The sequence below is a fragment of the Aptenodytes patagonicus genome, chromosome 6 (genome assembly GCF_965638725.1).
Source record: "Aptenodytes patagonicus chromosome 6, bAptPat1.pri.cur, whole genome shotgun sequence".
Taxonomy (NCBI): domain Eukaryota; kingdom Metazoa; phylum Chordata; class Aves; order Sphenisciformes; family Spheniscidae; genus Aptenodytes; species Aptenodytes patagonicus.
The window spans coordinates 52,843,114-52,870,659 of record NC_134954.1 but is presented as its reverse complement, the minus strand read 5'-3'; the positions used below and the strand labels follow the sequence as shown (position 1 = coordinate 52,870,659).

At 37.3% G+C, this 27,546-nt stretch overlaps 1 protein-coding gene across 3 annotated transcripts; it reads left to right on the top strand.

Moving 5' to 3' along the window:
- Positions 1–25: 25 nt before the first annotated feature.
- DCAF17 (DDB1 and CUL4 associated factor 17) lies at positions 26–18,693 on the top strand. Of its 3 annotated transcripts, none has more exons than XM_076342614.1 (14): positions 26–349; positions 1,641–1,744; positions 3,097–3,187; positions 4,130–4,269; positions 5,053–5,131; positions 5,309–5,398; positions 7,556–7,663; positions 8,195–8,300; positions 11,871–12,013; positions 13,357–13,466; positions 13,853–13,940; positions 15,524–15,607; positions 17,042–17,197; positions 17,974–18,449. In XM_076342614.1, exons 1-14 carry the CDS (start codon positions 185–187, stop codon positions 18,160–18,162), a joined length of 1,653 nt encoding a protein of 550 aa, XP_076198729.1. In that variant the 5' UTR covers positions 26–184; the 3' UTR covers positions 18,163–18,449. The 3 variants fall into 3 exon arrangements, with proteins under 3 accessions (XP_076198729.1, XP_076198728.1, XP_076198727.1); XM_076342613.1 differs by having other exon boundaries at positions 122–349; positions 18,360–18,693; XM_076342612.1 differs by lacking the exon at positions 5,309–5,398 and having other exon boundaries at positions 122–349.
- The last annotated feature ends 8,853 nt before the right edge of the window (positions 18,694–27,546 follow it).

Below are 27,546 nucleotides of genomic sequence, written 5' to 3'. Positions count from 1 at the left end.
GAAGGCCTCGGTTTGAGTCTCTCGGGAGTCAGAGAGCGAGGGCCCGCGAGTGCCTTTTCCCGCTTCGCTTCACCTCTCGCCGGGCAGGGCGGGGGGGGGTGAGAGAAATCCGGTGCGGGCCCTGGCAGGCTGCTCGTCCCGCCAAGAACGGGGGACAAAGGCGAGCCTGCCCCGAGGCCCAGGAATGTGCCCGCAGGCAGCCGCCGGCGGGAGGAGGGCCCCCTCCCGGGCGCCTGGGGCTCACAACGTCTGCCGCCTCCTCACCCGCAGGGCCCACGGCTTTTATGCCAGAGATGCTGGTGTCGCCCACAGAAAAAACCTGGGACTCCTCAGAAAGATACTATGTCAGGTAATAGCGATGCTTTCCGGCGCTGGCTGAGCCCCTGCCTGTACTGGCTTTCAGCCGGGGTGGTCTGAGCGTCAGTCCTCAACCCGGGTGTTTGGGAAGTCCCTGGTCACGCTGACTAACAAGTTTGCGGAGAAAAAAGCTGCAGTTTTGCTGGAGAGAGTTACAAATGGTTAAATTTATTTCATGAGGCTCAGACCTAGAAATGTAGAGGGGACTATGCTGTGGAAAAACTGCAGAAGCACTTGTAAATCTAATAATCCTGTTAGAAATAGCCTTTTATGCGATTTTATATCACTTATTTCTTCCCCTAAGATGGCTTAATATTTAATACCAATATTCATAGTGTTTTAGCGAGCATCAATGTTAAATTCGAATGAAGTTCTCACAACAAAATAAGATAATCAGCAGAGGTCTTCAGGTAAACGTACCCCTAATGTGTCAGTGAAATTTATGTTACAGAAAAAATAGGAATTAAACCAATTATAGACTAAAGTGAACTTGTTTGTTTTTTTTATCAAAACGATTACTGCTCCCACGCAGTCGTTGATTGAAATGCATTGAAAGTGAATATGTGGAAGTGAATTGGCAATTGTCTTATTTTAAAAATATATTTATTGGAAGTCAGCTAAAGTGTCCACTTATACAACTAGATCAATGGGCATGCAAGGTTTATTGAAATAAAAATGAGTACATCTGACTTACGCAAATACTTTTTTTTTTTTTTTTGTAAGACTGGAACCTTTGTTAACGGTCTAGAGCTCCTGATGTCTCTAATGCATGCAAGAAACTCTGTGTGAGCAGTTTATCCCATTAACATTTCAGGCACTTTTTGCAAATAACCGTAAACGCGTTTTTCTACCTTTCACACAAAACACCAACAGCAGAATGGAGTCAGATGTTCAGTAAATTCAATTAATTACATATAAAAGATTATGTGCATAACTCCACTCTGGGGAGTTTTGTCCTTGATTTTAAAAGTTGCCATTAAAGTTTAGTTGCCAGTTTTAATTTTAATGCAGGCAAGTTAATGACAAAATATTCATTACCCACGCTGTCCATAATAGCTAATAAAAAGATCTTTTAATGTGGTTTAAAAAAAAAAGACAATTTCCCTGAAAAAGGTCTTTTAATTTGGTTTAAAACAAAAAAAAAAGTAAGATTTTTCCTTATGTATTCAACAGCAAAGGTTGAATTAAAGTAAATTATTAAGCTGCAAGAGCCAAATAAAATATTTGCCAAAAGCCAGGTCTGTTACAAAAGCCATCACTGTTACAATCACTGTCTGTTTCAGGAAAGTACTAAATTCAAGAACGTTTGGACAACTCATTCTGCATCTCCTATTGCATATGAAAGAGGAAGAATTTACTTAGACAATTACCAGTGCTGTATTAGCAGGTAATAAATTTACAATTAAAAGTTACCCTGGCTTACAGTTTTAACGCTGTGATTCTGTTTTAGATATGTTGCTAACTTTACTCATCCAAATAGCCCCTGTGAATTGAGTGGAATTTACTTATGAACAAAAAATAACCGGGTGCATAAATCTTTGTTAAATTACAGTCAGATGCCATTGTGTCTTAACGTGCCACCTGCTTTGGCGAAGGAAAGTCTGATCTTACTGGTGCTGTATAACTTCAGCTTTCAGAGCACTTTAACAGGAGTGGAAGATTATCAGCATTTTATAATTTTGCACTAAAAAGCCAAATGAACGGTAGTTCTTTGTGATCTGGTAACTAGCAGTGTGTTAAAGAATGTGTCACAAAATCAGCCTATGTAACAAGCTTGGTATAAATTCTGCATTAAAGAATTAAATCATTGTTCACGTAAAAGTGCAGTGTGTGGAGTACTTGCTGGTTTTTGTTAATGTATTTTGCAGATCAGTTCTCTGATCTGATGTACTCTCCTGTTCTGTGATCAGCTGCAGAGGCACAGATTAGGAGGCAGCACAGGGCAGGGTAGAGGACGGGAAATGCTGCTTACACCAGTCCTTGTTCTTGCCCATCCCTCTTGTGAGGGAGGTAGCAGGGACTTGGAGAACTGCATTGCTGAGTAAGTTGTGGTGAGAACAGTTTTGAGACAGTGTCATATGATACATAAGACAAATTACTCTGTCACTGTAAACCACTGAGAGTTAATTAAATTAATCTATCACTTACAGCAGAGATCTGAATCTACTTAGCCGTGGTTTATTCCTACATTGTCTGAATGCTTTCCAGTTCTGGGTTAACCCATCTAGCATCTTTCAGGTTTATCTTTTGTCTCATCCTAGCCCTGAGGGGAAAACTCTGCACACTGTGAAGTTTTTATTCTACTGGGCGGGGTGGGGGGTGGGGTTAAATATCTGTACATGATGCCACGCCTTTATATTATGAAAGGCAACACTGAAAGAGCTTGAGGGGAAGGTTCCAGGATGATCGTTAGTTTCTGGAATATGCCTTCTTTTCAATATATATCAGTAAAGTAAGAATGTTACTATTAAGTTTGTTATTTAAAAACAAAACAAAACAAAAACACCAAACCACAAAATACAGAGAAGGTTAGCTTTTAAATATTACGTTATACTAACTATTGTTTATTAGGCCTTATTTTGAGAGCAATTTCAGGTTATATTTACAAAGTAAAAATGAGATGTTTAGATTTCTGACCTGCCTAAAGAGAAGGCAGGATTTATAAAACTGTATGAAATGACTTGTTGATAGAAAGTAGTTCATAAAGTAGACTAATGATTAGCAATCATTTTCCTCCAGCATTGCACAAGAGCCAAGAATACTTTATCAAAAGCCAAAGTGTTCTAAGTCAGAAAAAATAGAAGATGCTTTATTATTGGAATGCCCACTGGTAAGATTACTTTTTAATAAAGCATTGTTGTGGAAAAAAACAAATTAATATCTTTCAGTGAAACATATTTAGAATAGAGTGTTCTTTCCCTCTGAACTATTTTCTCAGTGTTTTTATAGAGTTAGGTCATTTAAGGTTTGCAACGTGCTTATTTATTTTGACTGAATGTTCAGAGGTATACTTCTCTGAATTTCTCAATAGCGCATTCAAATGCTTTTTTGTGAGCTTTCGTGGAAGATTTTGAAAACAGTACCTTTATGCTTATGCAACTAACTCTAATTCCTTACAACATAAATTCTGTTTAATTTTTTCTTTATTTTTTAATTAGCAATGGCAGTAGGTGGGAGTTTTAGTTTTTACGAGATCTGTTGACATAAAAAAAAAAAAAGCAGATAAACTGAAGACCCATTAAAGCAACTCTGCCCAAAAGCTGTTCTGCTGTTTCTAGCTAATAGATGATATAATTTCCCTCCTCCTTGAGGAGTTTTTCTCTCTTCCACTGTCCACAGAGCTTAGGAATATTAGCCCTATCCTTGAGGTGCCTAAAAATAAAGCAGCGTGAATACCATTCTTAGCAGTTACTGTTGAGTTACCACTTAATGTCTTATTCCACAATATTTAAACAATTGTCTCTTCAAGACTGGTATCAATTAGATCAATAAGCAGTTACACTTCATTTGTGCAAGGCAAAGAAGTTTTAAAAGGTGTCTTTTCTAGAAGAGGTAACTGCCTTGCGAGAAGTGTGACAACAGATTATTTATGTGATAGTCAGCTGATTATTTAGCACAGACATGAGCTTAGAGATCCTGATGTGATTAGCCGGCAGCTTTCCACCTTTAGTTTTTGAGGAACATGTATTAACTTTTCTTTTCTTGCTACTGTGTCAGAATGTTATGTATTCTCCTCATACAAACTTTGTTCTGATAACCTTTTGTTACATAGGGGGAAATGCTACCAAGTCCATCAGACTATAAATCTTCCCTGATAGTCTTGACAGTGCAGAACTGGCTTCTACGTCTCTCTGCTGATAGTGGAGAAATACTGGAAAAAATATACCTTGCCGGTTCCTGTTGCAAATTCAGGTATTAAACATTGACTAGGCTTATATAATTAAAAATCATTAGTACTATACTGGAGAAAGGGAATCGTGTTTATTTTAGTACTATCCTATGGCTGACTTCAGGTTTGTTAGTCTAGCATATTACCTGGAGTACTGTTCCTGCATGCTGTTTTCTATAGAAGAATTTCAGCAGCTTAAGTATTACGGTCTCAAATTTGGTATCAAGTTCCACAAAAGCCACAAAAACTAGGCTACTATTGGCTTTTCTCTGACAATTTTACAGCCTTTAATATTGCAATGGCAACATACTAGGAGAGGACCCTTAAGAGCTGTAAAACAAACTTCATAAAACATAAGAAAAATACATTTAAAGTTTAAGCCATTTTTTACTTGCAAGCGTACCCTTCTCCATAGGGTAGCTATTTTGCTCTTTAAAAGCAGAGCAGTTACTGCTTCTGGTAAACTGCATCTTTTTTTCAGTTCTCAGAAGAAATTATTTCCTTTAGACTGAAGGATAAGAAAGCAGTGATTTGTGAAGGGAAGGAGAAAAATTAAGACAGTGAATGTTCATACTTTCAGGATTTTTCTCACAATCCTGTATGGAATAAGCCATTCCTAGTTCTGTGGGTTTTGCATTATTGCAAACAGCAAACATCTCGGGCACCTTTCCTGAATCAGATACTGAACAGTTTGCCTGGACACAGGGATCTGCCTAGTTATAGTAGATTATATTTTATTTGAAATAATGTATTTATTATCAAATGATTTTTAAATTATTAAGATAGGCCTTTCTTGTCACAAATAGGTATCTGAGCTGGGATACTCCTCAAGAGGTAATGGTTGTAAAGTCAGCTCAGAATAAACTCCCTGCAGCAGCACGACAGGTAAGTTTGTTGAAAAAATCTGTCATTCTTAAATCTTTACAAAATAGATTAAAAAAATTTACAAGGACAGAGATGGAGACATTATGCTTTGTTATTATGGTAGAAGAGGAAGATGTCCTACCGTTAATAAATGCCTCAAGTATAATAACTTTATTCAGTATTGTTATTCCTTCCCAGGCAGGTATCCAACAGTCTGTATTGTTCTATCTTGCTGTATTCCAAGTTTTGCCTCTTTCATTCATTGGAATGCTAGAAATAAACAAAAAGGTAAGTTAATTCCTCTGTTAATCATGATCTGTACTGTAGTTGTACAAGAGGCATGGTTTAGGCAATTGTCCCAGAATTTCAGAATTCATACTTACAGCTCATAAAAGCATAGTGCCCAGAAACGTTAATTAGCAGTAATGTTCTTCTTGTGTCTGGTTGGGGGGGAAGATTCTTAATTCAAATGACTAGGGGAGAAAATACAAATGCATTCTGCTGTTGGGTTACTCTCTGACATGTAGAAGGACTTTAGCCTTTACTTATAGCAATCATAAGAATTAGGGAATGCTAAAGTGTTTGTAGACTTCTTTTCACCTCTTTAAAGAAAGATAGATGTGCTTCTGACCCACTCCTAGTAATAGTCTATGAATTCTGTATGCAGTTACAAATGTTTCAAACTTGTATTATCATTGATATTGAATGGCAAAATGTAAATATGTGTCTTGCTTTATCAGTCAAGAGCAAACAACCTTTCTGAGGTCGGTTTGTGACCTGTAAGTAAGAGTGTATATATTAGGAAACCTCAAACCAGATGGCAAGTTTTACTGTTCTGGTGAAGAAACATTTCTGTGTTAAGTCAAAAGCGCTCTGGATACTACTTATAAATGGAACAGTGCATACATGCAGACTCTGTCTTCAGAGCTCTGTGAGCTAGTCTCATTTGGGGTCCAGAGCTATTAGTGGGTTTTAGGGGGTGCTGGGTTAGGTTGAGGCTGTAATTGAGATTGGGCTGGCAAGTGAAGGAATAGGGTTAAATATTTTTCATTTGGGCCCATGAAAGTTTAGGGGCACTGTGTATTGTTCTGTTCAAAATTAGTAGTTAGGACTGGAAAAAACAGTTGTTACCAGTTTCAAAGGTATTCTCAATCTGGTTAAGAATGGCATGCCAGATTCATCATGGACATAATAGGCAAAAGGTCTAAAAGAGTACTTCTTCAGTTGGGCCTGTACTGAGTACTCATCAGAGTAATTGTTACAGCTAGGAATAATGTCAGGACAGAATTTGGGATTTGAGAATACACCCAGCAGAGGAAGCAACCAGTGAATGCAATGCCAAACCTGATACAGATCAGTGGAATGTAACTGTTTAATTAGAGTTAGGATTAGGGTTACTGTTCAAGACTGCAGAAGCATCTAATGCATCAGCTTTACTGAGATGGTATACCACAATAAATTCTGAGTTCAGGCTAGCTAAGGTCTCAAGGAAGGAGAGTTTAGGGTTGGAAGACTATTAGATTCTGGGTCTGGAAGACACTGGGACCTAAGCTAACAAATGTATTGAGAAAGAGCCATAAGACTAAATAAAAGGCAAGGTCTCGGGAGTGAATGTATCTTTCGGGACCAAAGTGATCACAAGATCCTTGATAGTGATTTAGGAGTATTACAGCTTTTGGGTTTCTTTTTTTTTAAATTGTTTTTAAGCCTGTTTTAACCCTGTTTTAATTGCTTTTTCACATAGTGATTCAGATTAAAGAAATGAAAACTGCATTTCCAAGCATCTCTATTACAAAAATTACGAACTTCACGTGTTGTTATTCATTAAATACTAAGAATTAGTTTGTTGGGTTTTTCTCAGTGGAGATGTGTTAAGCGGTGGCACAAATGAATACTGCATAATTGTTAAAAGGGGTAAGTCAGCTTCTCATGTATGTGTCTAATTTGGATTCAGAGAGGATCCTGTACTCTGTGACAGCTGGATAATGTAGTTTTAGTACAGCTGTACACAGTCATAGAGCCATGATTAGACTAGTATTTTACCCTGGTGATGAAGAAAGAAGATCTGAAATCAGTACTTTTAGATTGAGTTGTTAGCTTTGCTAACATTCCTGTGGGATGCTGGGTAATATAATCTATTCATGTATTATAATAACTGGGTAACATGATATGAAGATATACTGAGAATTGATTAGACAATGAATCTGCTTGCAGAATATGACTAATCTAACCTCAGGTGTTACTGCAATGCAAAGTGTTATAGAAACTCAGCAGAACAGATGAGTTAGAGAAAACTTCATGAACTAAAACACTGATCGTAGGGTTTGGTCAGAGTAAAAAATTAAAGCGATTGCAAATTTAAGGACATAATGGCAGTATTTTGCATCGTGTCTCAATTATTTCTTCCCTAATAGACTATTTTTCTTCTCCTTTTTTTTTTCCCAGATATTTGGTAATAGTGTGACAGATGTTGCTGTTTCTAATGGAATCCTGATTGTAATGTATAGCGTGGGTCTGGTCAGGCTCTATAACTTCCAGGCCATCTCTGAACAGGTAATGAAATACAAAATTTTTCATACAGTCCATGCTATTTTGAGGCAACAAATCATAAATATTCATGTAATGCCACATAGGTACATGGGGAATGTGTCAAAGGATACAGTTCTTGCCTAAATCTATTTACAGCCAGAAGATGCAAATGGGTACACTATCAGAAAATTCTACCCACATCAGTTCAGGTGGCAAAACATAAGAGATACAGGGTCAGACAGGCACTTAAGCATATATGGAGAGGAGCTATGTAAATGCTAGACCAGAGTGTGCTCTTCTTTACACACCTAGTCTGTAGTTATAGATGAGTGTTAAGGCTAGAAACTGATGGGCGTGGAAGATTGTTTGATCTGAAACAGAACTGCAGTGAGACTTTTGAGTTTATATTCTTCCAATCAAAAATCAAACGTTAACTCAAAAATAAGACTTAAGCAGTATCTTAACAAGATAAAGAATGCAGTAGTAACAGAGCAGTAAAACTAAACAGCAAGTAAATACGCATCAATAAAGCTAAATTGTTCTGTGTTATTTTAGTTCATGGAACAGCCGTTTGATTTGGGACATGAATTCAACTGGAATGGTCAGGTGGGAGTTGTAGGAAAGTATCCATTTGGTCTTCCATGTAACATTAAAATAACAGGTATTTATGATCTCTGTATTATCTTGGCTGGTGGCTTTTATGGATTAATTTATTATTAATTTCACACCAAGAAAAAACATTAAAATTATTGTACTCCTATTGTGCTGTAGCTTTATTTCTGGGTTTACGTTACAGTAAAAAATGTGCTTTGCTTTGCTTCTAATTACAAGAATTAATTACATAGGGCTTACCTAGAAAACTAGTACAGCAACGAAGCTATTTGAAAAACTTCATAAGCAATGCATGACGTGGAAACCCCTTCCTTATTTCTGAGACACAGCTGCTCTTGGGAAAGAAGAAGGGCTAGGACAGCTGTTAGTAACACCCAGAAACTGTATACAGTATGTAAGCAAAAGATGTGAGAACGTTTAATCTAACTTGCAGAGGGAATTCAAGGAGGCTGAATACAATTTGTCTGAGTTGCATTTTGATAATTCTTAAGTTGTCAGAAATGTGCCAGTTTCAATAAAATTAATTCCTGAGGAGAGAACAAATTGTCTATTAAAAGCAATTCTTATGCCTCAAATCATTAACTGATGAATGTTCTGCTTTATGTCATGACTTTAATTTCTCTGAAACCAAACAATAATTTCTGTTGGTGCATTTGAGATTAGAATTTGGTGCTAAGAATCTTAATGAATGACCAAAGCCTGAGACTTTCTTTGAAACTTTTTTTTTTACTTTAGAAATACATTCTCACAAGTTAACACGAGACCCTTCCAAAAAAAAAAAAAAAGTAGGTTTCACCAATATCAAATAATGCATGCCTTTATTTCTTTAATTTTGAAAGTTTCTGCATTAAATGTTTTTTACAGGTGACTGTCCACATAAAAAAATGCTTTTGTCTTTATGTTTGCAAACAGTATCAGATAATAACAGGCAAACCAAACCAGATTTACATAAACCTAAGGAAATATACAAAGATAAAATACAGACTTACATAGTGAAGGCTTTGTTTTATCAAACAAAGTGATAGGCTGCTATAATTGATGTCTCAGGTTCTGCAAAGAGAAATTTCTCCTCACTTTCCTCTCTGTCTCAGTCTGCAAAACCACAGTTTAATGTTAGGGGCCCTGTGGAAAACATACTGTGGGAGCTTTAATAGGAAGCCTATACCATATTTGTTCTCATGTCTTATAGATCATTGTAGTTTTTAGTGTGGAAATTTAAAACCAATGTACTGGAGAAAACATTTTTGATCTTGAATCATAGTCAAGAATTTGTGGTTGGGAAGTTTTGAACTCATGACAGACAATTGCCATGGCTGCTCTTTACAGATAGTTGCATTCCTGTGGTTTTTGAGCTGTTTTCTTTTAAGAATGAGATGGCCGACTGACTGTTCAATGTGACATAATGCTTCAGTGAGTGAGATTTTAAGAGTTTCAGAGTTTAAGCTTGTATTTACTGTAATTTAACTGTGTAATTTTCCTGCTTATTTAGTCCTAGCCTCCCTACAGAAATTGCCTGAAGGGATGGCAGTTATTACAGTAATGTTTTTATGGTGTGTTAGGTACCCAAGAGGAGGTGTATAGAGATCAAAACTTATAGGCTAGCATGTACCTACCATGTCATTTACAGCTATTGACTGGTAAGGAATTTGATTTTGGTCACAGTGGAAGGAATGGAAAAGCTACCTATAAATCTTCATTATGTCACTTTCTGAAAGGTCCAGAACTTAAAACTGTAGTCTGATTTATTATTAGAGGATACAGTAATTTCATAAAAAAACAGAGAGGCAGATATTTTGCCCATATTGTTTTTACATTTAGAACAAATACTTGTTAGAGCTGCCAGGAACAAGTTTATGGCTCTATGTTTAGATGAGGCTGGAGAGTTTTAAGGAAGTGAATAAAGAAGCTCAACAGGAGATTGAAAACTGGCAACGCCAGGGAAAGGACTTGAAAACAATGAGAACAGGAGGTGTGGAGCAACAAGAGCAAGTGACACATGGCAGGAAGGAGGGAGTTGAGGCAGCAGAGTCATGCTATGACAGTGGTTTAGGTGGCTATGATCTTGCAAATCTTTGCCAAATGAACATAAAAAGAAAGGCATATTTTATCAGCAGCCTGTACTGCTTGGGATTGATATATTACTGAAACGCATTTAAATCTATCATTTAGTCCATCTAGCACAATTTTTGAGGGGCCTTGCTATATACGCTTTATTTAAAAAGAAAAAGTCAATAGGGTAAAATGTTAACAAATTTTCTTGACTAATTTTTAATTTTCTGACAGATTTTAATATCAGTAGGTCCTCTGCTTATGCCTCCATCTTCAACATTCTCTACGTTTTCAGCAGGTGCCTCGGTTTTTATAACCTCTACTTTGTTATATCTTGCACAGAATCTCCCATTTCCTATGTGTTAGTCCAAAAGACAACTAGAAGACTGCCACTTTCCAGCTTAGGAAACACTTCATTTTCATGGGCAGTGAACTAATGCCTTTCAATCTAAATGGCTAAGTTCTTGGAAACATGAAGGAACGAAAAAGAGAGAAGCACTATGTAAACATAATTTCTGATGTCATGTGACATCTTAGTACCATTGGCTAGGATCTGGATAATTATTTAGACTAAGGAGGACAAGAACAAGTCAAAATTTGGATGAGACCTTTGGGACACAAAAGTCCAGATAAGAACCTTGTGCTCCTCGCAGTAATTCAGCTTGGGTTTTTATATTCTGCCTGTTTAAATGCCCCTTGTAATTGCAGATTTTCTCCATGTTTTGTCAATTTTTTTTTCCAGCACTTCTCTGTACTGTTGGAAAGAGCTGATCTTCAGTCTAAAATTGATTCAGTTATAGCAGCTGTAGAGATTTCTTTTATTTAGCTAGTTGGTGGAAGTTGTAAAGCTCTGTGCAGTCCATTTCACTTAAAGATGCTTCTCTCATTCAGTACACAGAAGACTTGTAAGAATGGTGTATTACATCTGTATAATTTATCCCAAGTGAACTGAAGGGAAAACTAGATACCTTTTGCCATTAATTACAAAAATTCCTAGATTTTTACTGATTTTTATGAACTCAGTTACAGATTGCATTCCTTGTGGTCCACACTATTTTGTTGTATTACGCAAAAGGAGAAGGAATATTCAGATTCAGGTATCTTTCTGCATTTAATTCCGTTGTTTGAGATTGCTACTGTTAGCCTGTTTCCAGCTGTTTATCACTATTTTTCCCAAGAGAATAGTGACCCTTTTGATACGTTCTTTGATCTGTTCGTGTGTACGTCCTCTCTCATTCAGATGAGCTGGATTAAGATTAATTTTAATTGTTTGCTACGTCTTTGCTTATCCAGCTCATTTGGAATGAAGTAAGTCAAAGGTATCAGAAGCACGGTTCAGCATGAAGATCCAAGAAGGCAGTAACCTTCCACAGGAAATTGCAGATGTGTGCCTGGATGCTAGGTGAGGTAGCATAGCTGGTGCTAGATAAAAGATCGCAGCCAATGTATTTCCAACGGCCTTCAAAAGTTCTGAAGAATTAGTAGCTTTATTGGAATTTAGAATTGTAAGGATCAATGGAATTATGATTGTTCTGCTACTAATGGTGTTAACATTACCAAATATTTGCAGATACCCCACCTTTGTTATTTGAAGCATCTTCTCTGGAGAATGCATTTCAAATTGGAGGTTACCCTTGGCATTATATCATCACACCTAACAAGAAAAAACATAAAGGAGTCTTCCATATTTGTTCTCTGAAAGACAATGCTTTGGTAATATATTCAGATAGCAGCTTCTCTGAAATGAATGTGTATCACGTTTGTCGTCTTCTGAGTAGTGCTCGAGGTAACAATACCCTTGTTTTCTAGTGTGGTGCTCTCACAGGGATCACCCCACAGTGTTACATCTGCTACCCAGTGGAGTCACGTGTAAAATGTTTTCTTCTGAATTAGTACTGCTTCTGCTATTTCCTTCATTCCAATATAATCGTAGCACTGTCAGTGCTACACAGCACTGAATTCTCAGCTTAAAAGTTAAGGCTCAAGCAGAATCTCATTACCTGATTCCTTGCGTGGTAACATCTTAATGCAATTCTGACTAGTCAGCCTATCAAATGGCATGACTAAAGAAACATCTTAAGTTTTAAGACATTGCAGAATAAGTTTCCTTAATGTTTGTAGTTTATCCTTGATTTGTACCTTCCCTTTCTCTCCCTAGAAAGATTTTATTACTCATTTTAATCCAGCGTTCCCAATTATTTTTGTTTATGTACTATTCATCATATATTCTTTTGCGTGAGCTCCTCATCTCAGCTTTTATTTTGGATCTGGATTTGACCTGAAGATACTTCTGTAATACAAGCAGCTTCTAGGCCTGTTAGTTCAGCGTTCTTCACTAAAAAACTTCTCGCCTGTAAACGTCCTCATCTCTTTTACTAGCCTGATCAAATCAGTGATCCCCTTCTATCTCTTATTTTCAAAACAGATCTTTCACAACCGTAGCTGAAGATCAATTTTGATTCAAAGGGACTTGTACAATCCTTTCGCACCTAGTTTCTTCTATGTGGGTTCATACATTTGAAAATTTGAATGAGCAGGGTCAGCTAAATTTAACAACAAAAAGCCGCTGCCAAAATCCCAAGATTTTGACTAGCTTGCAGCTGAAATCGCAAGCTATCCCAGGCTTACACGCTCCACAAATATTTGCACAAAAGAGGCTGAGCCTGAGGTTTGAAGCTCAAGTCAAAATTTGTGTTAATGCTTTTCTCATGTCTTTGACACTCAAATTACTGGAATTGTTGAAGTGTGTGCAGATTGTAGGCTAAATCTTCATTTTGCTTAGTTTCAGGAGAGGTAGGACCATGTATAGCTGTGGTACAAGGTCATTGCTTATTGCATATTAAAAAAGTTGAAACTGTTCCATGGAATATCTTAAGAATTGGAACTGAGTATTTTTTTTATTATTATTGTTCCACTGCCATCCTTTCTGGTCATGATTAGGAGCAATACTTAAAAACCTTCAGAATTATGTGGAGAGGAGCTCAGTATTTCCTCTTTAATTAGATCTGTGAGACTTTCAAAATACTAATATTCTAAGCTTTCCCTTCCTTCTTCAGGCAAAAAATGGCATACAGGATATGAAGTGCTGTTCACTGGAACCTGATTGGATATATTTCCATCCAGATATGTCAGGTAGAATAATCCACGTGGGACCAAATTTGATAAAGTATGAGGCCTTTTTTCTCAAATCTTATTTTCATTAGAGGAAAAGTTGCATAAATTCAGTAGTTTGACAATTTGCAGGCCAAAACACTCATCAAGCCCTAGAAACTGTAAACTTTATTAATTTGTCAGAATTGGAAGTTCTGGTAGAAACACCTGCAGATTTCTACGTGATGAATGTGGGCACTGGCAGGCAACACTAGATTTTGATATGGGAAATGTTCAAGGACCATTCTGTTAAAATTTCACTGATAAACACAAATAACAAAAATAATTTATTTCAATTATTTCTGATGTTTTAATATACCTGATTTTTTTAAATTGTAAATACAGAAGTGTTGTAGTAGTGGATTAGAATACATGACTTTGTAATTTCTGTTTCTTTTGTAGAGTCTTGAAGCTCAAGGAAGTTAAAAATAATACAGATCAAATGGAGATTGCAGAAGATTTTACGATTGTGGCCAACAGAGAAAACTCTGTGAGTTCAGTGTCCGAGATCACAATGTATGATTTTGAGCAATACACAGGGGTTTCGTGTATGTGAGTAATCACCGTGTTTTATGGGCTTAATTCAAAGTTTATTGAAAGACATTCCGTCTCTTCATTGGACTTTAAGCAGTATGAAAAAAATTTGAAAACAGCAACAGTTTCAGGATAGCTTTCTGAAACCTCCAGTCTTTTCTTTAGTTTTCAGCATTCTTTATGGTGTGCAGTATAACCATGTATCACTGATATAAAACATGCTTAAAAGATGGTGACAGATTTCCTTCAAAAGAAGGTGCTACCAAGTGATAATTGTGTGCATCCCTGGTGCTCAGGTAATTTGATCATACAAATGCTAGAAATGTTTCAAGTCTCTCATAACTAAGTCTTCATAAGACAACAAAGACAATACATTGCTTCCAAAAGTCTGTTTCTTTTCCTGGCCATGCACATCTGTCACTCCCTTGTGACAGGTTTGGCATTCATCTAACACTTGGTGAGCCAAATCAGTGCACTAAAATAATAGAAGAATAACCCAGCAGAAAAGGTGAGTACTTTTCTGCTTGCTCGGTGAGCTGAACTGGAGCTGGAGCAGAACAGAACTGAATCTTCAGTGGGTCAGAAGAGTGCAGAAAGGTAGAACCAAGTGGCAAGGGGATGATCTGAACCTTCTGGTAGAAATGAGCTGTTAAATCACCTTGGTTGTTTCATGAAGTCTTTTGTGATAGAAAATCACAAAGACAATCTAAACGTCAAAAAGGTTAAAGAGCACACTTGTGAAGAAAATTTTTTGGCAGTGCTTGGAACTGTCATTTTGCTTCAGCATACAAAGTTATGTCTTACATAAAAGCAAATTTTTATAGTTTGAGTGCTGTAAAGTCCCTGGAAATCAGCGATACTAATTTTGAAGCTTCTGCAGAAGAAAAGTTTGTGTATTAAAAATCTACACTAACTCAGGAATAAAACTTCCATTGAATTAAGAAAGGAGAGGCTTTGTCATCTAATGACTTGCCATACTTTTTTTTTAGGGTTTGTTTAGATAACTTCTGTTGCAATAAGAGCAAAGAAATATGAGTTCTAATCCTGTCTGTGCTGTGCCTTTTCCTTTTGACTTCCATTAAGACACTAATACCCCAGTTTTGAATGTTTCTGGTGTTAATGATGCCCAGTGGAAGCAGCTGTGGTGGTTTAAGATGCTACTTTCCCCATCTTCTGGAAGTAAGAGTTTAAGAAACAAATTGGTGGTGACTTCGCTGTCTCAATTCTCATTCCAGCATCTTGGCTCCAGTCACTTCTGTTTTAAAAATTATGGTAGCTGAGAACCTTTGGCACCTCTACAGGACTGAGAACCTCTGAATACGAGTAAACATCAGTAATATCTCAACTAAAACCACCAAGTTCATGAGCCCTCTTCTAAAGAAGAGATAGTAGCACTAAGGCCATGCATAGCTAACGAGTAAAACAACATCTGAAAGATTAAAACAAGGTCAGAAAGCAAAAAACATGAAATTGTCAAATAGACAGGAAGAAACTAAAATGCTCCAAAGTCTAGAGCCACTTTTTTCTTTTTCTCCAAAGGTGAACAACGCTGTTACTGTAACAGCTTCTGGTCGAGTGGTGAAAAAGCGTTTTAACTTGCTGGATGATGACCCAGAACAAGAGGTAACTGATGTATTAAGAGCAGTTCATGGATTATTTAAGATGTTTAGCTAGCTAGAAGTCATTCTAGTTTCAGGTGCAGTGGCTGTAACCATTAGATGTGTTAATCTTTGAGTTCGTTATTCCTCTTCTGTGGCTGTCTTTGTCGTCTTAACTTCTAATTACTTCATTTCCCCTCTCTGTCGTCTTTTCTCCTTGGTTGACATTTGTGCTTTGGATAGTCTCTTTCTTTTAAGAACTGATCTTATGCCCCATGACACCGTCATAACTCTATGCGACTTCAGTGGCACAGAAATGAGATGTTAATGTGACGAACCATTACTCTTCTCTTCATTCAAACATCTCCTTTAAACATTTATTTTTATGAAATGAAAGAAACATATTTCTTTTTTTCTCTGCTTTAGGTTCCTCTAGTCTTTGATATAGTATCTCTAAACTATATTTTTCTCTTCCAATTGCTTGAATTAGATTGCAGGATAAGGTATTTAACACTTTTCCTTTAAGTAACTGCTTCTTAAGAGTGAAAACACCACATGCCTTGGCGTTGAGTCTTCAAGAGGTTATGAAGAATATTTTTTAGCTCGCTCTCTAGAGCTGGAGCTGTAATTGACATAAGCACGACAGTTAAAATTCATCAGTTTCTGGCAGTCGTTTCTATTCTTTTTTCTGAGGAAATAGATTTTACTATGGTAAAAATACAGGACAGTCCAATATAACCCTTAAGGTCTGCAGTTCATTTCTATCCACTTTTTTTTTTTAAAACATAATAAAAATTAGAGTCTGCACACTATTTTTTTTTTCTTGCTGTTACACTTGTGATTCCACTAGATATTTTTCCATTATGGAAGAAAAAAACTGGCTGAATTTAAAGAGTATGTTACCAGGTTCATGACAGTGAGATAGAGGCAATTAAGGCAGTTACAGTCTTCACCTTGTGGTCTCAGTTCTTCACTGTCACATACTCTGTGGAGCAAGAGAGAGCTCTGAACAGGACACACAGGTGTTTGTGTGAATGGAATTACCCTAATATACATATCCCCTCAAAACTGGTAATGGTTTTAAGCTATACTGTCTCTAACGTGTCTGCTTCAAGAGAGGGCATGGAGTTTAAATATGTTTCTTCTGCCAGTTTCAAAGTACTTTTTTCTATTTCCTGTATGATATATATAAAATACATCTACTTGCACATTAGGATTGTTCAGAACATCACTTTCTTCTCTCCTGTCTTAAGGAATTTTGCTGAAATACATTGGACAACTCATGCTGGGAAAGATGCCTGTTGGGTATCAGGCTGGCAAAGTTTTCTTTGACCAGAAGACTTAACTACAATTTTTCCAATTCTGCTATCACCTGAAAGAAAAAGAGCTATGCAATTTAGGTAGAGGGGAATGTGAATTTATGTTTGATTTGTAAACTTGAGGTTTTGTTTTTCCTAAGACATTCAAAATTGTGGACTATGAAGATGAATTGGATTTGTTATCCACTGTGGCAGTTACTCAAATAGGAGCTGATGGAAGAGCTCACCTTGACTTTCATTGTAATGAACATGGGATTCTACTTAAGAGTATTCCATTACTGGAGTCCTGGGATGTGGTGAGGAGAATTCCTGTCTTTTGTTTACGCTAACACTTCCCCATACCCATTTACCTACCATTTTTCTTCAGATTTGAAGAGATATATAAATAGTGTTGCCAAGTGCTATGGATGAGATTTGTACAAAATAATAATCATAACTCAAAAATTCTGAGTATTCCATCAGACAGTAGTTCACTTATCTAAAAATCTCCATGATTTGAAATTAAGATTTTTTTTTTTTGTTGGTTGATTCATTTGGTTTTTTGGCTGGGGGAGGGGTTGTCTTTAGGTATTTCTGAAGTATTTATCAACTTGAATACTCACCCTCTGGCTAGTTACATCAGCTTGACTTTACAACTTGTAAATAGTCTCACTAGCTTAACTTGCACTACTTGCATAGAATTAAGCATGGACCTCACTCTGTGTATATTTGGAGAGATGGAATGGGCTGTTCATACAGTCCAAGTTTAGGTGGACATCCGACTTAGATAATCTGAAATATTCAGCACCTTGGGCACCTCTTTTATCACTGACTGCATAGGCAACTTAGGATCTTAAATCAGATGCTCTGGATTGCACTGAGATTCCTAAACTAGGCATGTGGGAAACGTCTCAAAGTTTTAAAATTCTGTCCTTTATCTGGAAGAGCAATCTGTGTGTATCCACACAAAATTCCTGTGTGATCACGGAGGTCACCAATATTAAATATTTTTTGTTCCCCAAGGAAAATGGGATGGGTATTAGCAAGTCATGGAAATGGAGACTGCAATTAGAATTTTTTTTTCTCATTTCAGACTTACAGTCATGAAGTTTACTTTGACAAAGACCTTGTATTACATATAGAACAGAAGCCTAACAGGAGGTTCAGTTGTTACGTTTACCAAATGGTCTGTGATACTGCAAAAGATGACGAATGTTCAAGCCACGAAAAAACAGAAAGAGTGTTTTGTAAAAAAGGAGGGAGAATTTTTGAATATATTTAAGACATAAGCAATAACTACAGAGACTTCAATTTGGATGTTATTGAAGGACTTCATACATATGCATTAGTCAACTACTGTTTTTCAGGCAGGATTTAATCTTAACATTTTGTACTACTACATGAGGGTTTATTTCTGTTTTTCTCTGTAACACTGTACAGTTGTCTGTAGTCCATAATGGCTTTTCATGTATTCACCAGTTCATCGTTAATGCTAGATGCAGCATTTATTGCTTCTCTTCAGCAATTGGATTGAAATACTGGACATCAAGGAGAAAGATGTGGACTTACTGATCATGTACCATCTGCTGCGGTCTGTCTTACGTAGTTTTACCTATGCAACTTTAATACAGGCTGTTAATTAAACAAAGTTTGTAAAACTGTATAGGATAAATTTTATATGTAGTCTGAAAATGGCAGAGTTACCATTAAACCACTTAGACAGATTTGTGTGAGAAATAAAATCACTCAGGTTTTCTGGTTTTGTTTGTTTTGGTTTAAAGAGAAGTATTAATAAATTATGTATTTTACTGCCTTTTTAATATTTATTTATTTATTTATATATAAAACCAAGCAATTCTCTGGTTCTCCCTGTGTCAAGGGTCAGGAGTTGTTCAGTCTGAGCCAAAGCTACCCGATGCTCAGCCAGATCACTCTGTGTAGCCTGTCTGATGCGTGGGAGTTCCATGTGGTATATTCAGATTCTGCAGAATGCAAGCTTTCATTTTAAATTAAAAAACACTCACAACAACAAAACACAGGCTGTAGTTTCATGGTGATAAAGAGTGTTTCCATATGCAAGCCAAAGATGGGCTCAGGGGAGTAGCTCTTGGAGTGATGACCAACATCTGCTTTCTCACTACCACCACCATTATCATGAGCGTGGTAATTCTAAACCCAAATAATACTTCTTTTCACTGCAAGCTTTACTAACGAAGCGTGGATCATTCTAGCTGATGCAATAGTGAAGAGCTCTAGAAGAATTATAAAAACTCAGAATTGATAATTTTTATAAAAACTGTAATGCAAAAGAAAAAGTGAAATACAATTGTGGAAAGAAAGAACACAAAAAGGATATCGAAGAAGGTAATGAAACAACTGTAGAAATAAAGAGCAGCAGCAATACTCTACTCCCGCCCTAGCTTCACTAAGTTTTCACACAGTATCCAGGAAAGAGCACTCGTACATTATCTGCTACTATATAAGTAACTATGTAAGTAAGATATGAGGGTAAAAACTAATATGAATCTATACCCTTAGGCAGAAGATCCAACTCTGAAGCAGATACCGATATTTTATGCTCGTTTCTGTTTGAATTATTAAAGCAGTTCCTCCCATAGCAAGACATTTGAACTTCATTGTTTATTAAATAGTGCAAGTACTGCTCATCAAGAGTTTGTTATACTTTCCAGTGACTGTTGTTTGTAAGTTATTGCAGACTTTTGTAGTTATATTCTGCTAAATCAACAATTGTACATCAGTAGCCATCTTTGGAAAAATGCAGCAATTTGTAATGACCAAAAGGCAGCCCAGACTTCCATGAAGAAGATTATGGGCTTTGAGTAAGAAATTCTATCACTCTAAATACACAGTGTGTTGCTGCACTACAGGTAATGGCAGATGTTCCATCCTGGAAGGTTGCGCATAGACGTTTTCATTCAGAAACAGGTTAAGATGTTTCTGTTTAATTTAAAACACCTTGAAAGCTATTTAAGAATTGAGAATCCAGAATGACTAGCCCTGAACACTTCTATGAGTATATTCACAACCCTGCTTATGGATGGGCTGGGACACACCAGAGAAGCAGAATCGGTAAATGCTTATGGATTGTGCTTTTCAAGCTGTGAGCAGCAGTGTTGCCTTCTGTACCTATGCAGAGCCCCAGAAAATTCTAAAAATAAACTTCTAGTTGAACAGGAGGAAAATCCTGGCCACAAACCAGTAGTTTTTTACATTGTTAAAAATAACCCTGTATCTGAACCAAACACAAAACACACATGCTTGGTGGCAGCCCACCTGAATCAACAGCTTTTATTTCAAGTTAAATTTTGAAACAAAACCCATCCACCAGAAAAAGGTACCACTTTACTTTGCCAGGAGATTTTATGTGTAAGCATTTTTTGGTAACTGTTGCTGGCAGGGCTGTACTATTGTGCAGTATCAAACTGATAGAAATTTGAATACATGCATTAGATCTGACCTGTAGACCTACAGTTTGATGTCCATTTATGATGATTCTAGAGCACTTATCTTTCTCTTTTTCATAAAGTAAATTAGGTACTTGGAAATCTCTTACACAATCTGAATAATTCAGTATACTAAAGAATAACTGTATTTGTAAAAGGGAGAAATTCTGAGGATACTCATGTGGTTTCCATTACAGAGGAAAAAATATTCCTATGCACATGCCCAGCATAATTATCTCTGCAAGCACCGAAGTGTGACATTAGTACAAGAAAAGAGAAACAAAATTGCTTTGAAAAAACAGAAGTAACTTCTTCAAATGTCATTTATTTCCCATTTATAAATTCAGAAATTAAGATGAATAAAATACAGAAGACAAAAATATTCTTCACTTTTCATAGGCAGTAGCTAACTGCTTTATGATCAGGAAACCCATTTACTGGTAGCTTTCTGTTTTACAAAAATCGGACTAAGGAACTATTAGTGTGAAATTCTGAGTTCCCTTACTTCCTGTGTATTTCAGGGGGTGCTTACCACTCACGCCATGGCTTCCAGAGTCTGCAGCTAAAGCCTCAAGTAATTAGATCAAATGCAGTCTCAAGTAACTGGACCAAGTGCATACTTTAAAAGATTGAAGCTGAAAAGCTCATGCTTCCATTATTTTCACTATGACTAGATGCCCAAGGAAAAAAGAATATACGTATATACTTATATATATGTAAATACATATATGAACTGTTAGCATGAGTAAAGATTCTCAAATGTGTATTTCAAACATAGAATTGAAGGAATCTTAGCCACTTTTGCCAACATTCCCAATTAGGTAACTTCATCCAAACTTCCTGCATTTTCAGTGTGGAGAAATGTTTCTTTATTCTTTTTTTCTGGATATGTCCCGTTACTAACTACAGCATAGTTTCTTGCTCATTTTATTCTCATTTTGTCTTTTATTTTCCTCTTGTTGTTGAGAAAAATACCATTTATATTACTTAACAGTAACTGAAGACTGCCAAAAACTCACCAGCAAGAAACTTTTTTTCCTTATGGAACTGTGACAGCTATCCCACACGATAGAACAGCGAATAAACAAATTAATTTGCTTCCCAGTTATGATAAAGATTGCTATTAGGAATACCTGCTAGAAAGGACACCCGTATGGGGTGGCATGTAGGCTGGGTGTTTTCTTAAAGAACAGTTGTGAGGAACTGCTGTTAGCTGCTTCGAGCAAAGACTTCGGGCACTCTGCCTGCAAAAGGGAAAATGTTGGTCTGTAAGTAAAAAGGTCATGGACTAGTGAATTCATGTTCAGTTTCACCTAAGGTTGGTTGATACAAGCTTTCTGCTGTTGCCAGAATGTACAAAACCTAAATGATCTGAGCGAAAAAGGGGAAGAAGTAGTCAAAACGTGGTTTTCTAACGCTGAACCACAAAAGAATTTATAGAACAGTGACTGAGTTCTTTCGTAACTGCCAAGTATTGCTATAGTCGCCAGGACAAACCCTTTAAAGAACTTTTTTTCTGGAAGGTGTGTGAATTGATCTGATGTGTATGTAGCAATGCCTGACTAATAAAAATTGCACAGCGTATCTGAACCTTTTCTGAACCTTTTCTTTATCTCCATGAACTGGAGAAATTTAACTAGTCCCTGCTAAAACAAAGAATTCAAACTCTTCCTGCAAAAATGTTCCTTTTGAAGAATGGATGAATAGTATAGTAATTGTCAACTAGCCCTATTCATACTTGAAGAAAGTTTCTATGTATCAACATGAATTCCAGGTGTCTCTCCCGATATGCAGACTAAATAGGTTCTGAGTACTAAAAGAAGGAAACTAGTATTCCAGTATTTAAAATCAATGTTAGAGATATGTAAGGGAACATCTTTGTTTTGCACCTATTTCACAATCTTAGATTTTCAGAGAGGACCACTTGAAGCTTTCTGGTTGCTAGACTTGGCATTTACACAACTATAACTTTAGTATTTATTTCTGCTTTACTGAAGTTACAAAATGACCAAAATAACTTTCAGGAGCTCCAAAAGAATTTTCTGTCAACGCATTCTACTGTTTATAGATTAAATAAATTTAAAGTGGTCAAACTGCTTGCTTTGGATAATAAGAGATTAAAAGGAACTGCAGAAATAGGGTTTTTTTTTTTAAATAAAAGGAACTAGGTATCCTAGCAGAGTCAAGAGTTACAATGATACAATTGTTAAGAACTGCTTTGGTTTGTATAGCGTAACAACTCGTTTAGTAAACTGGGAGTACGAATGCCTTATTCCTGCCTGAGTGGGGAAGGAATATTGTGTTCCTAGGAATATCGTATTTTTAAGGAAGAGTAAGTGCAGATTCTTCTCAGGAAGAGATAAAGGAAGCATGGAAGGGGAAGCTAAAATTCACTGGAATTACTCTGCAGAGTGGCTCAAGAGCTCCGGCTTACCTGAGATGCTGCAGGAGAAGCAATGCGCTCCACGTGATCCATAGGATTGCAGGCTCACCAGCCAGTCCCCAGTAACAGCTGCTTGCCAGAAGCCAGACGGGAAAATTATTCTGTTAACATGTTCACGTGGATGCTCCACATTCAGACTCCTACATTGGCAGTTTTCCTGGTTATCTTCTGGATCTGCAATTAGCCTCAACTTTGGGTCTGTATGTGTGTTGCCTGCCTCTAACACGCGACTTGCAGCATGGTTGCGGCACATTCCCATGCTCTGGGGCAGAGATCTAGGAAACACCCGACTGTTGACGCCACGCCCTTACTGTTTTAGCCTTTTATAATGCCACTGCCTCTTCTTTTTGCTGCCTGGAAACTGGCTTGGTTTTATAACTGCCTTATAAACATTTGTTTTGTGGACCAAAGCAGCATACTTCCAGCATTTCTACTTCAACAAAATCACTTTTTTTTTTTTTCTGCTTCACCATTGATGTCTCAGTAATCAGCTATCTGGACAGAGAAGCAAAAATGGGATCCCAGAAGTGCTACCCCTATCTTTATTTGTATTTGATAAACGTAGGAGGAGTTTCCCAGCCAGTGCCTAGGGACTGAAAAGTTAGGAAGGACGGGCTTCTCTTGATAAGAATTACTTTGAGCATAAAAAGAGCACACATCCTGTCTTTCTCTTGTCATTGAGTATATATTCACTGACAAGGCTGCTGAGCAGTGGGGAAGAAAATGAGAAAGCACAAGCCAAATAAAAAGTGCAAGCAGTAAAATTTTATAATCTTCCTTTGGCAGTTCCAACTACTGCCCCATGGTTCCACAATTTTCAAAAATTTTTACAAAATACTTTAAATCATTAGAAAATTATTTTACAACTCACAGAAGCAAAATATCTATGGATTGAAGCACAATGAAGAGTTTCATTGCACAGGTAAAAATGACTGGCCTATAACCAGTATAGAATTTTGGACAAAAGCTGCACTATGTGCCATATTCTATCTCAGTGAAAGCTCTCCCCAGGGTGGAGAGTAAGTAAAGATTATTTCTAGAAAGGGTCCCATTCAACAGTCACAATTTTTGCAAAGATACATTAGTGATGCCCTCAATAGCAAAGGTCAAATGGTTCTGCTGCTTAGACATGGAAGTCAGTGCCAAAAAGAGTACAAGGATCATTCTGGTTTGTTTGTGCCATTCAAACGCTAATTACTTAAACTCATTTGTCAGTATTACTCCTGGTAAGACAACTTCTGAGGGGATATTTCTAAAGCTTCCACAAGAGTCAGTTAAGTTAGCTGCCAGGACAAACCTGGCTGGACTATCTCAGCAGTTTTGTTTGTTTACAAGAAGAACAGCCATCAGGCTTCTGAAAAACTCATCCAAATGCTTTGAGGGACACTGTAACTTGTCTGGAATGTCTTGTTCTAAGGCTTGGCTCTTCAATGACTTGTCCAGCATGGAAAAACAGAGATAAAGTTGCAAGTGGTAAAAGACCTCATTCTAACTACAGCTCTGACAAGTCAGTTACTGGTCACTGGAAATTAGAAACACTTCCTATATGTAAGAAGTTACGTCAAAAGCACAAAATAATGATCTATGGTGACACGGGGTGTTGCTTAGATAAACATTCATGTACATTTATGTCTAGGCTGCTGCTCTTAAAATGTGTGAGTGGTATAGCAACCATGACAGAAGTTGCCAAGTAGCCATGTACCGCAGGCACAATACAGGCAGGAGTCCATTGCTGCCTCTTCAAAATAATCTGTGAATCTTTGTCTGTTTTGTAGGTCTTATTTTGTCTGTCTACTTTGTAGGTTCTTCCAGGTCTGAAGTCACAGTCATCCTACTCCTACATCTGACAATGCAGCAACCCAAAGAAAGAAGTGCGTATGATGTGACGTCCTGACAGAACTGCTAACAGTTGGTGCTGTACTGGAAAAACATCAACGTGCTCTAGGAGACAGAGGCTCTGGGAAATCTAGAGATTACGAACTGCTGTGGCACCTGTCCACAGTAATGGTTAACAAAAGCAGGTGTTCATTGATCTAAGAGACTTGAAAACCCCATACGAGCTAGTTTCGTTTTTATGCCAATAGGGGTTTATGTTCCAGATTACCAAATGCATAATTCAGTCCTCAGCAGTCAGCTGTATGATGTCGAGTTCCCACCCCCATGTAAACATGCAATCCCCTCGGACATCATAGCTGTGCTAAAGATTGCTTCCGATTCTATACCAATCCGACATTTGTATCAAGTGGGCAAGAAGAGGTGGAAGAACAGGAAACAAGGAGAAATACAGGCAGGAGTTAACTAATTGTGCTCTCTGAAATCTCTTCTGCATTACAGATTTTCCGTGAAGTACATTTCACTTTGTCTAACAATTTATTTTACACTTTGTTCAGGTTTGGTTTATTTAACACTCTGTAAACTTTCACGTTTCTTCAATTCTATTTTAAAAACAATTTGTTCACGGTTAGCTGGCAAAACTGGCCTTCATTTTTCAGTTCAATGAAATTCTGTGTTTGCTTTTGTTATTGGCTGCTTTAACACAGTACACCAGTTTGAGCTACAGGAATTCATTAAGGTCTTCTGAGATATATAGTTTTAGGCGTAAGTAAAATCCACTTGGATAGAAGGTTTCTATAGGGGACTGTCAGGGTGACTGGATGTAATCAAAGCTTGTTGAAATCAGTGGGAACTGGAAGGATTTTGCAATCTGGAGATTTAGGTTCATAGAAGGTAGATTAAAATAAATATTTATTTTATGTTAGTTTGTAGGCTTTACAGAGACAAAAGACATTTTTTTAGACCACCGCTGGAAAGAATGGCCACATTTTGGGGCCTATGAATCCTTTTTTTGGAATTACATGTAATTATTTTGCGATTCCCTGTATGGAACTGACAAGCATTATGAAACTGATGCTTTGTGATCTGTACCATTTCAACATAAACCTGAAGGTTTTATGATACTCTTTAACTAAATACTAAATTTTGGAAAATATAACAGAGATTATTTGATTGTTTAAAAGACAATGAGTAAAGGATTCCAGAGAAGTAGAGAAAAAGATATTTTTAACAGGTAAAAATACCCCAAAATTGGTCATGTATAAATACTACGCTGTTTAAGCCACATGACATTTTTTGTACACAAGGAGGCAGATTCATGGTTTTATTATATGCTGGTTTGCAAGTAATGAATAGAAAGATTCACTTCATTTAAGCAATCCACAGAAAACTTAGTAAAATTTTTATGAACATAATCTTGAGATGACCTGCTTGCCTCATGAGCTAATGACAATCTGGCATCCTTTGAAGTTCATGCAAGAGTGCATTCATCAGAAGATTCAGGGCCTAGATCTTCACTTCTCTTAGATGCTGTGACTTGTGAAACTTAACAATATTGATGTTCTAGTTACCAGTGACTAGAATGAGCAACCGCTTAAATCCTGAGAGCAGGTCACACCAAATGCATGCAAATTAAAGCTAAACATCATTATACAAGTGAGGCTCAAGTCAAGTTTTTCTTTAAAATGTCAGAGCCCAACATCTATTTTTAGGAGATTAGAGAGAATAATGAAGAAATATATTTGCATCCAGTCTGGCTTGGTCTTCACGTCTCTATGTAGATGTTTCCAATACTTTAGTAAGTACTGAGTGTGAATTGGCAGATACTCTGCCGAAACTATTTTAAGTTCCATAAAACTGTTTCCTTTCATTTTTTAAGCCTCAATTTGAGCATGAGATATCAGACAGCTCAAAGACTAGCCAGAGCGAATAGTATTTTTTTCTCTCAATCAGTTAATGAATTTCTAATTCATATGTATTTTGACACTATATATATTTCAAAAGTAAGCTAATCAAATACCAGAAAAAGTGGTGTTGCGTATATGTTTGGGCATATCCTCCTACTACATTTGACAGGCTTCAGAGCCAGCTGAATGTTCCACATCAAAGGAACAAGCCACTGAATACATGGTTTGACAAAACTGGTCCGATCTATCAAGTTGTATTTTTGGCTAGCGCTGCCAAAATTCTTGCAATTTGTTTTCTTCTGTTTTCCTAACTTCCCTGCAATGGGCCTTTCCACACCTGTTGGAATTGTCTTAAGGTTTGTGTGCTCCCTTTCTTAGCTAGTGGACATTTGATATATTTGATGCTATTCAACAGAACAATGCCCAAATATTCCTGCATACTTAGGCCAGAGTCCGTATATGAAACTGGTTAGTATCTGTTTGGCATTTACAGCACTCAGTGAATCCAGTGGGAAGTAGAGGGGATGATCACGACAGAAAGCGTGCTCTGAGTACAGTCCGTCAGTGTCTTGAAGCATGCTCCTACTCTGCATTTTCTGTATGCCCTCTGCCTCTTCATCACACTAGCGTTCCTGCTTTATCTGTTAGTGCTTATGGCTGTGTTGGCTTATCTTTATGGCAGGTCTGTAAATTCTTGTCGCCCATCAGGGTCCTCACTCACCACACCCACCAACCTCCACTACAACCACGTGCACAAATCCCGCAAACATCAGTCCCATACTCCAGTGCCGGGGGGGGAGCGGGGGGAGCTGTGGGGCCGGCGCCCTGGCAGGGGACAGGCTGACACAGAAACGCCTTTTCTAAGGCGCAGTTCTCAATGCGAGGGAAAGAAACTCTCGGCAAGCTTGTAAAAACTGCTTTTAAAAAAAAAAGCAGCACCCTCCTCGTAAAAAAGCAGTGCTGAGACCACCGAGGGACGCTGCCCCGACGCCGGGCAGGGCGGAGGGGCACGGAGTGCC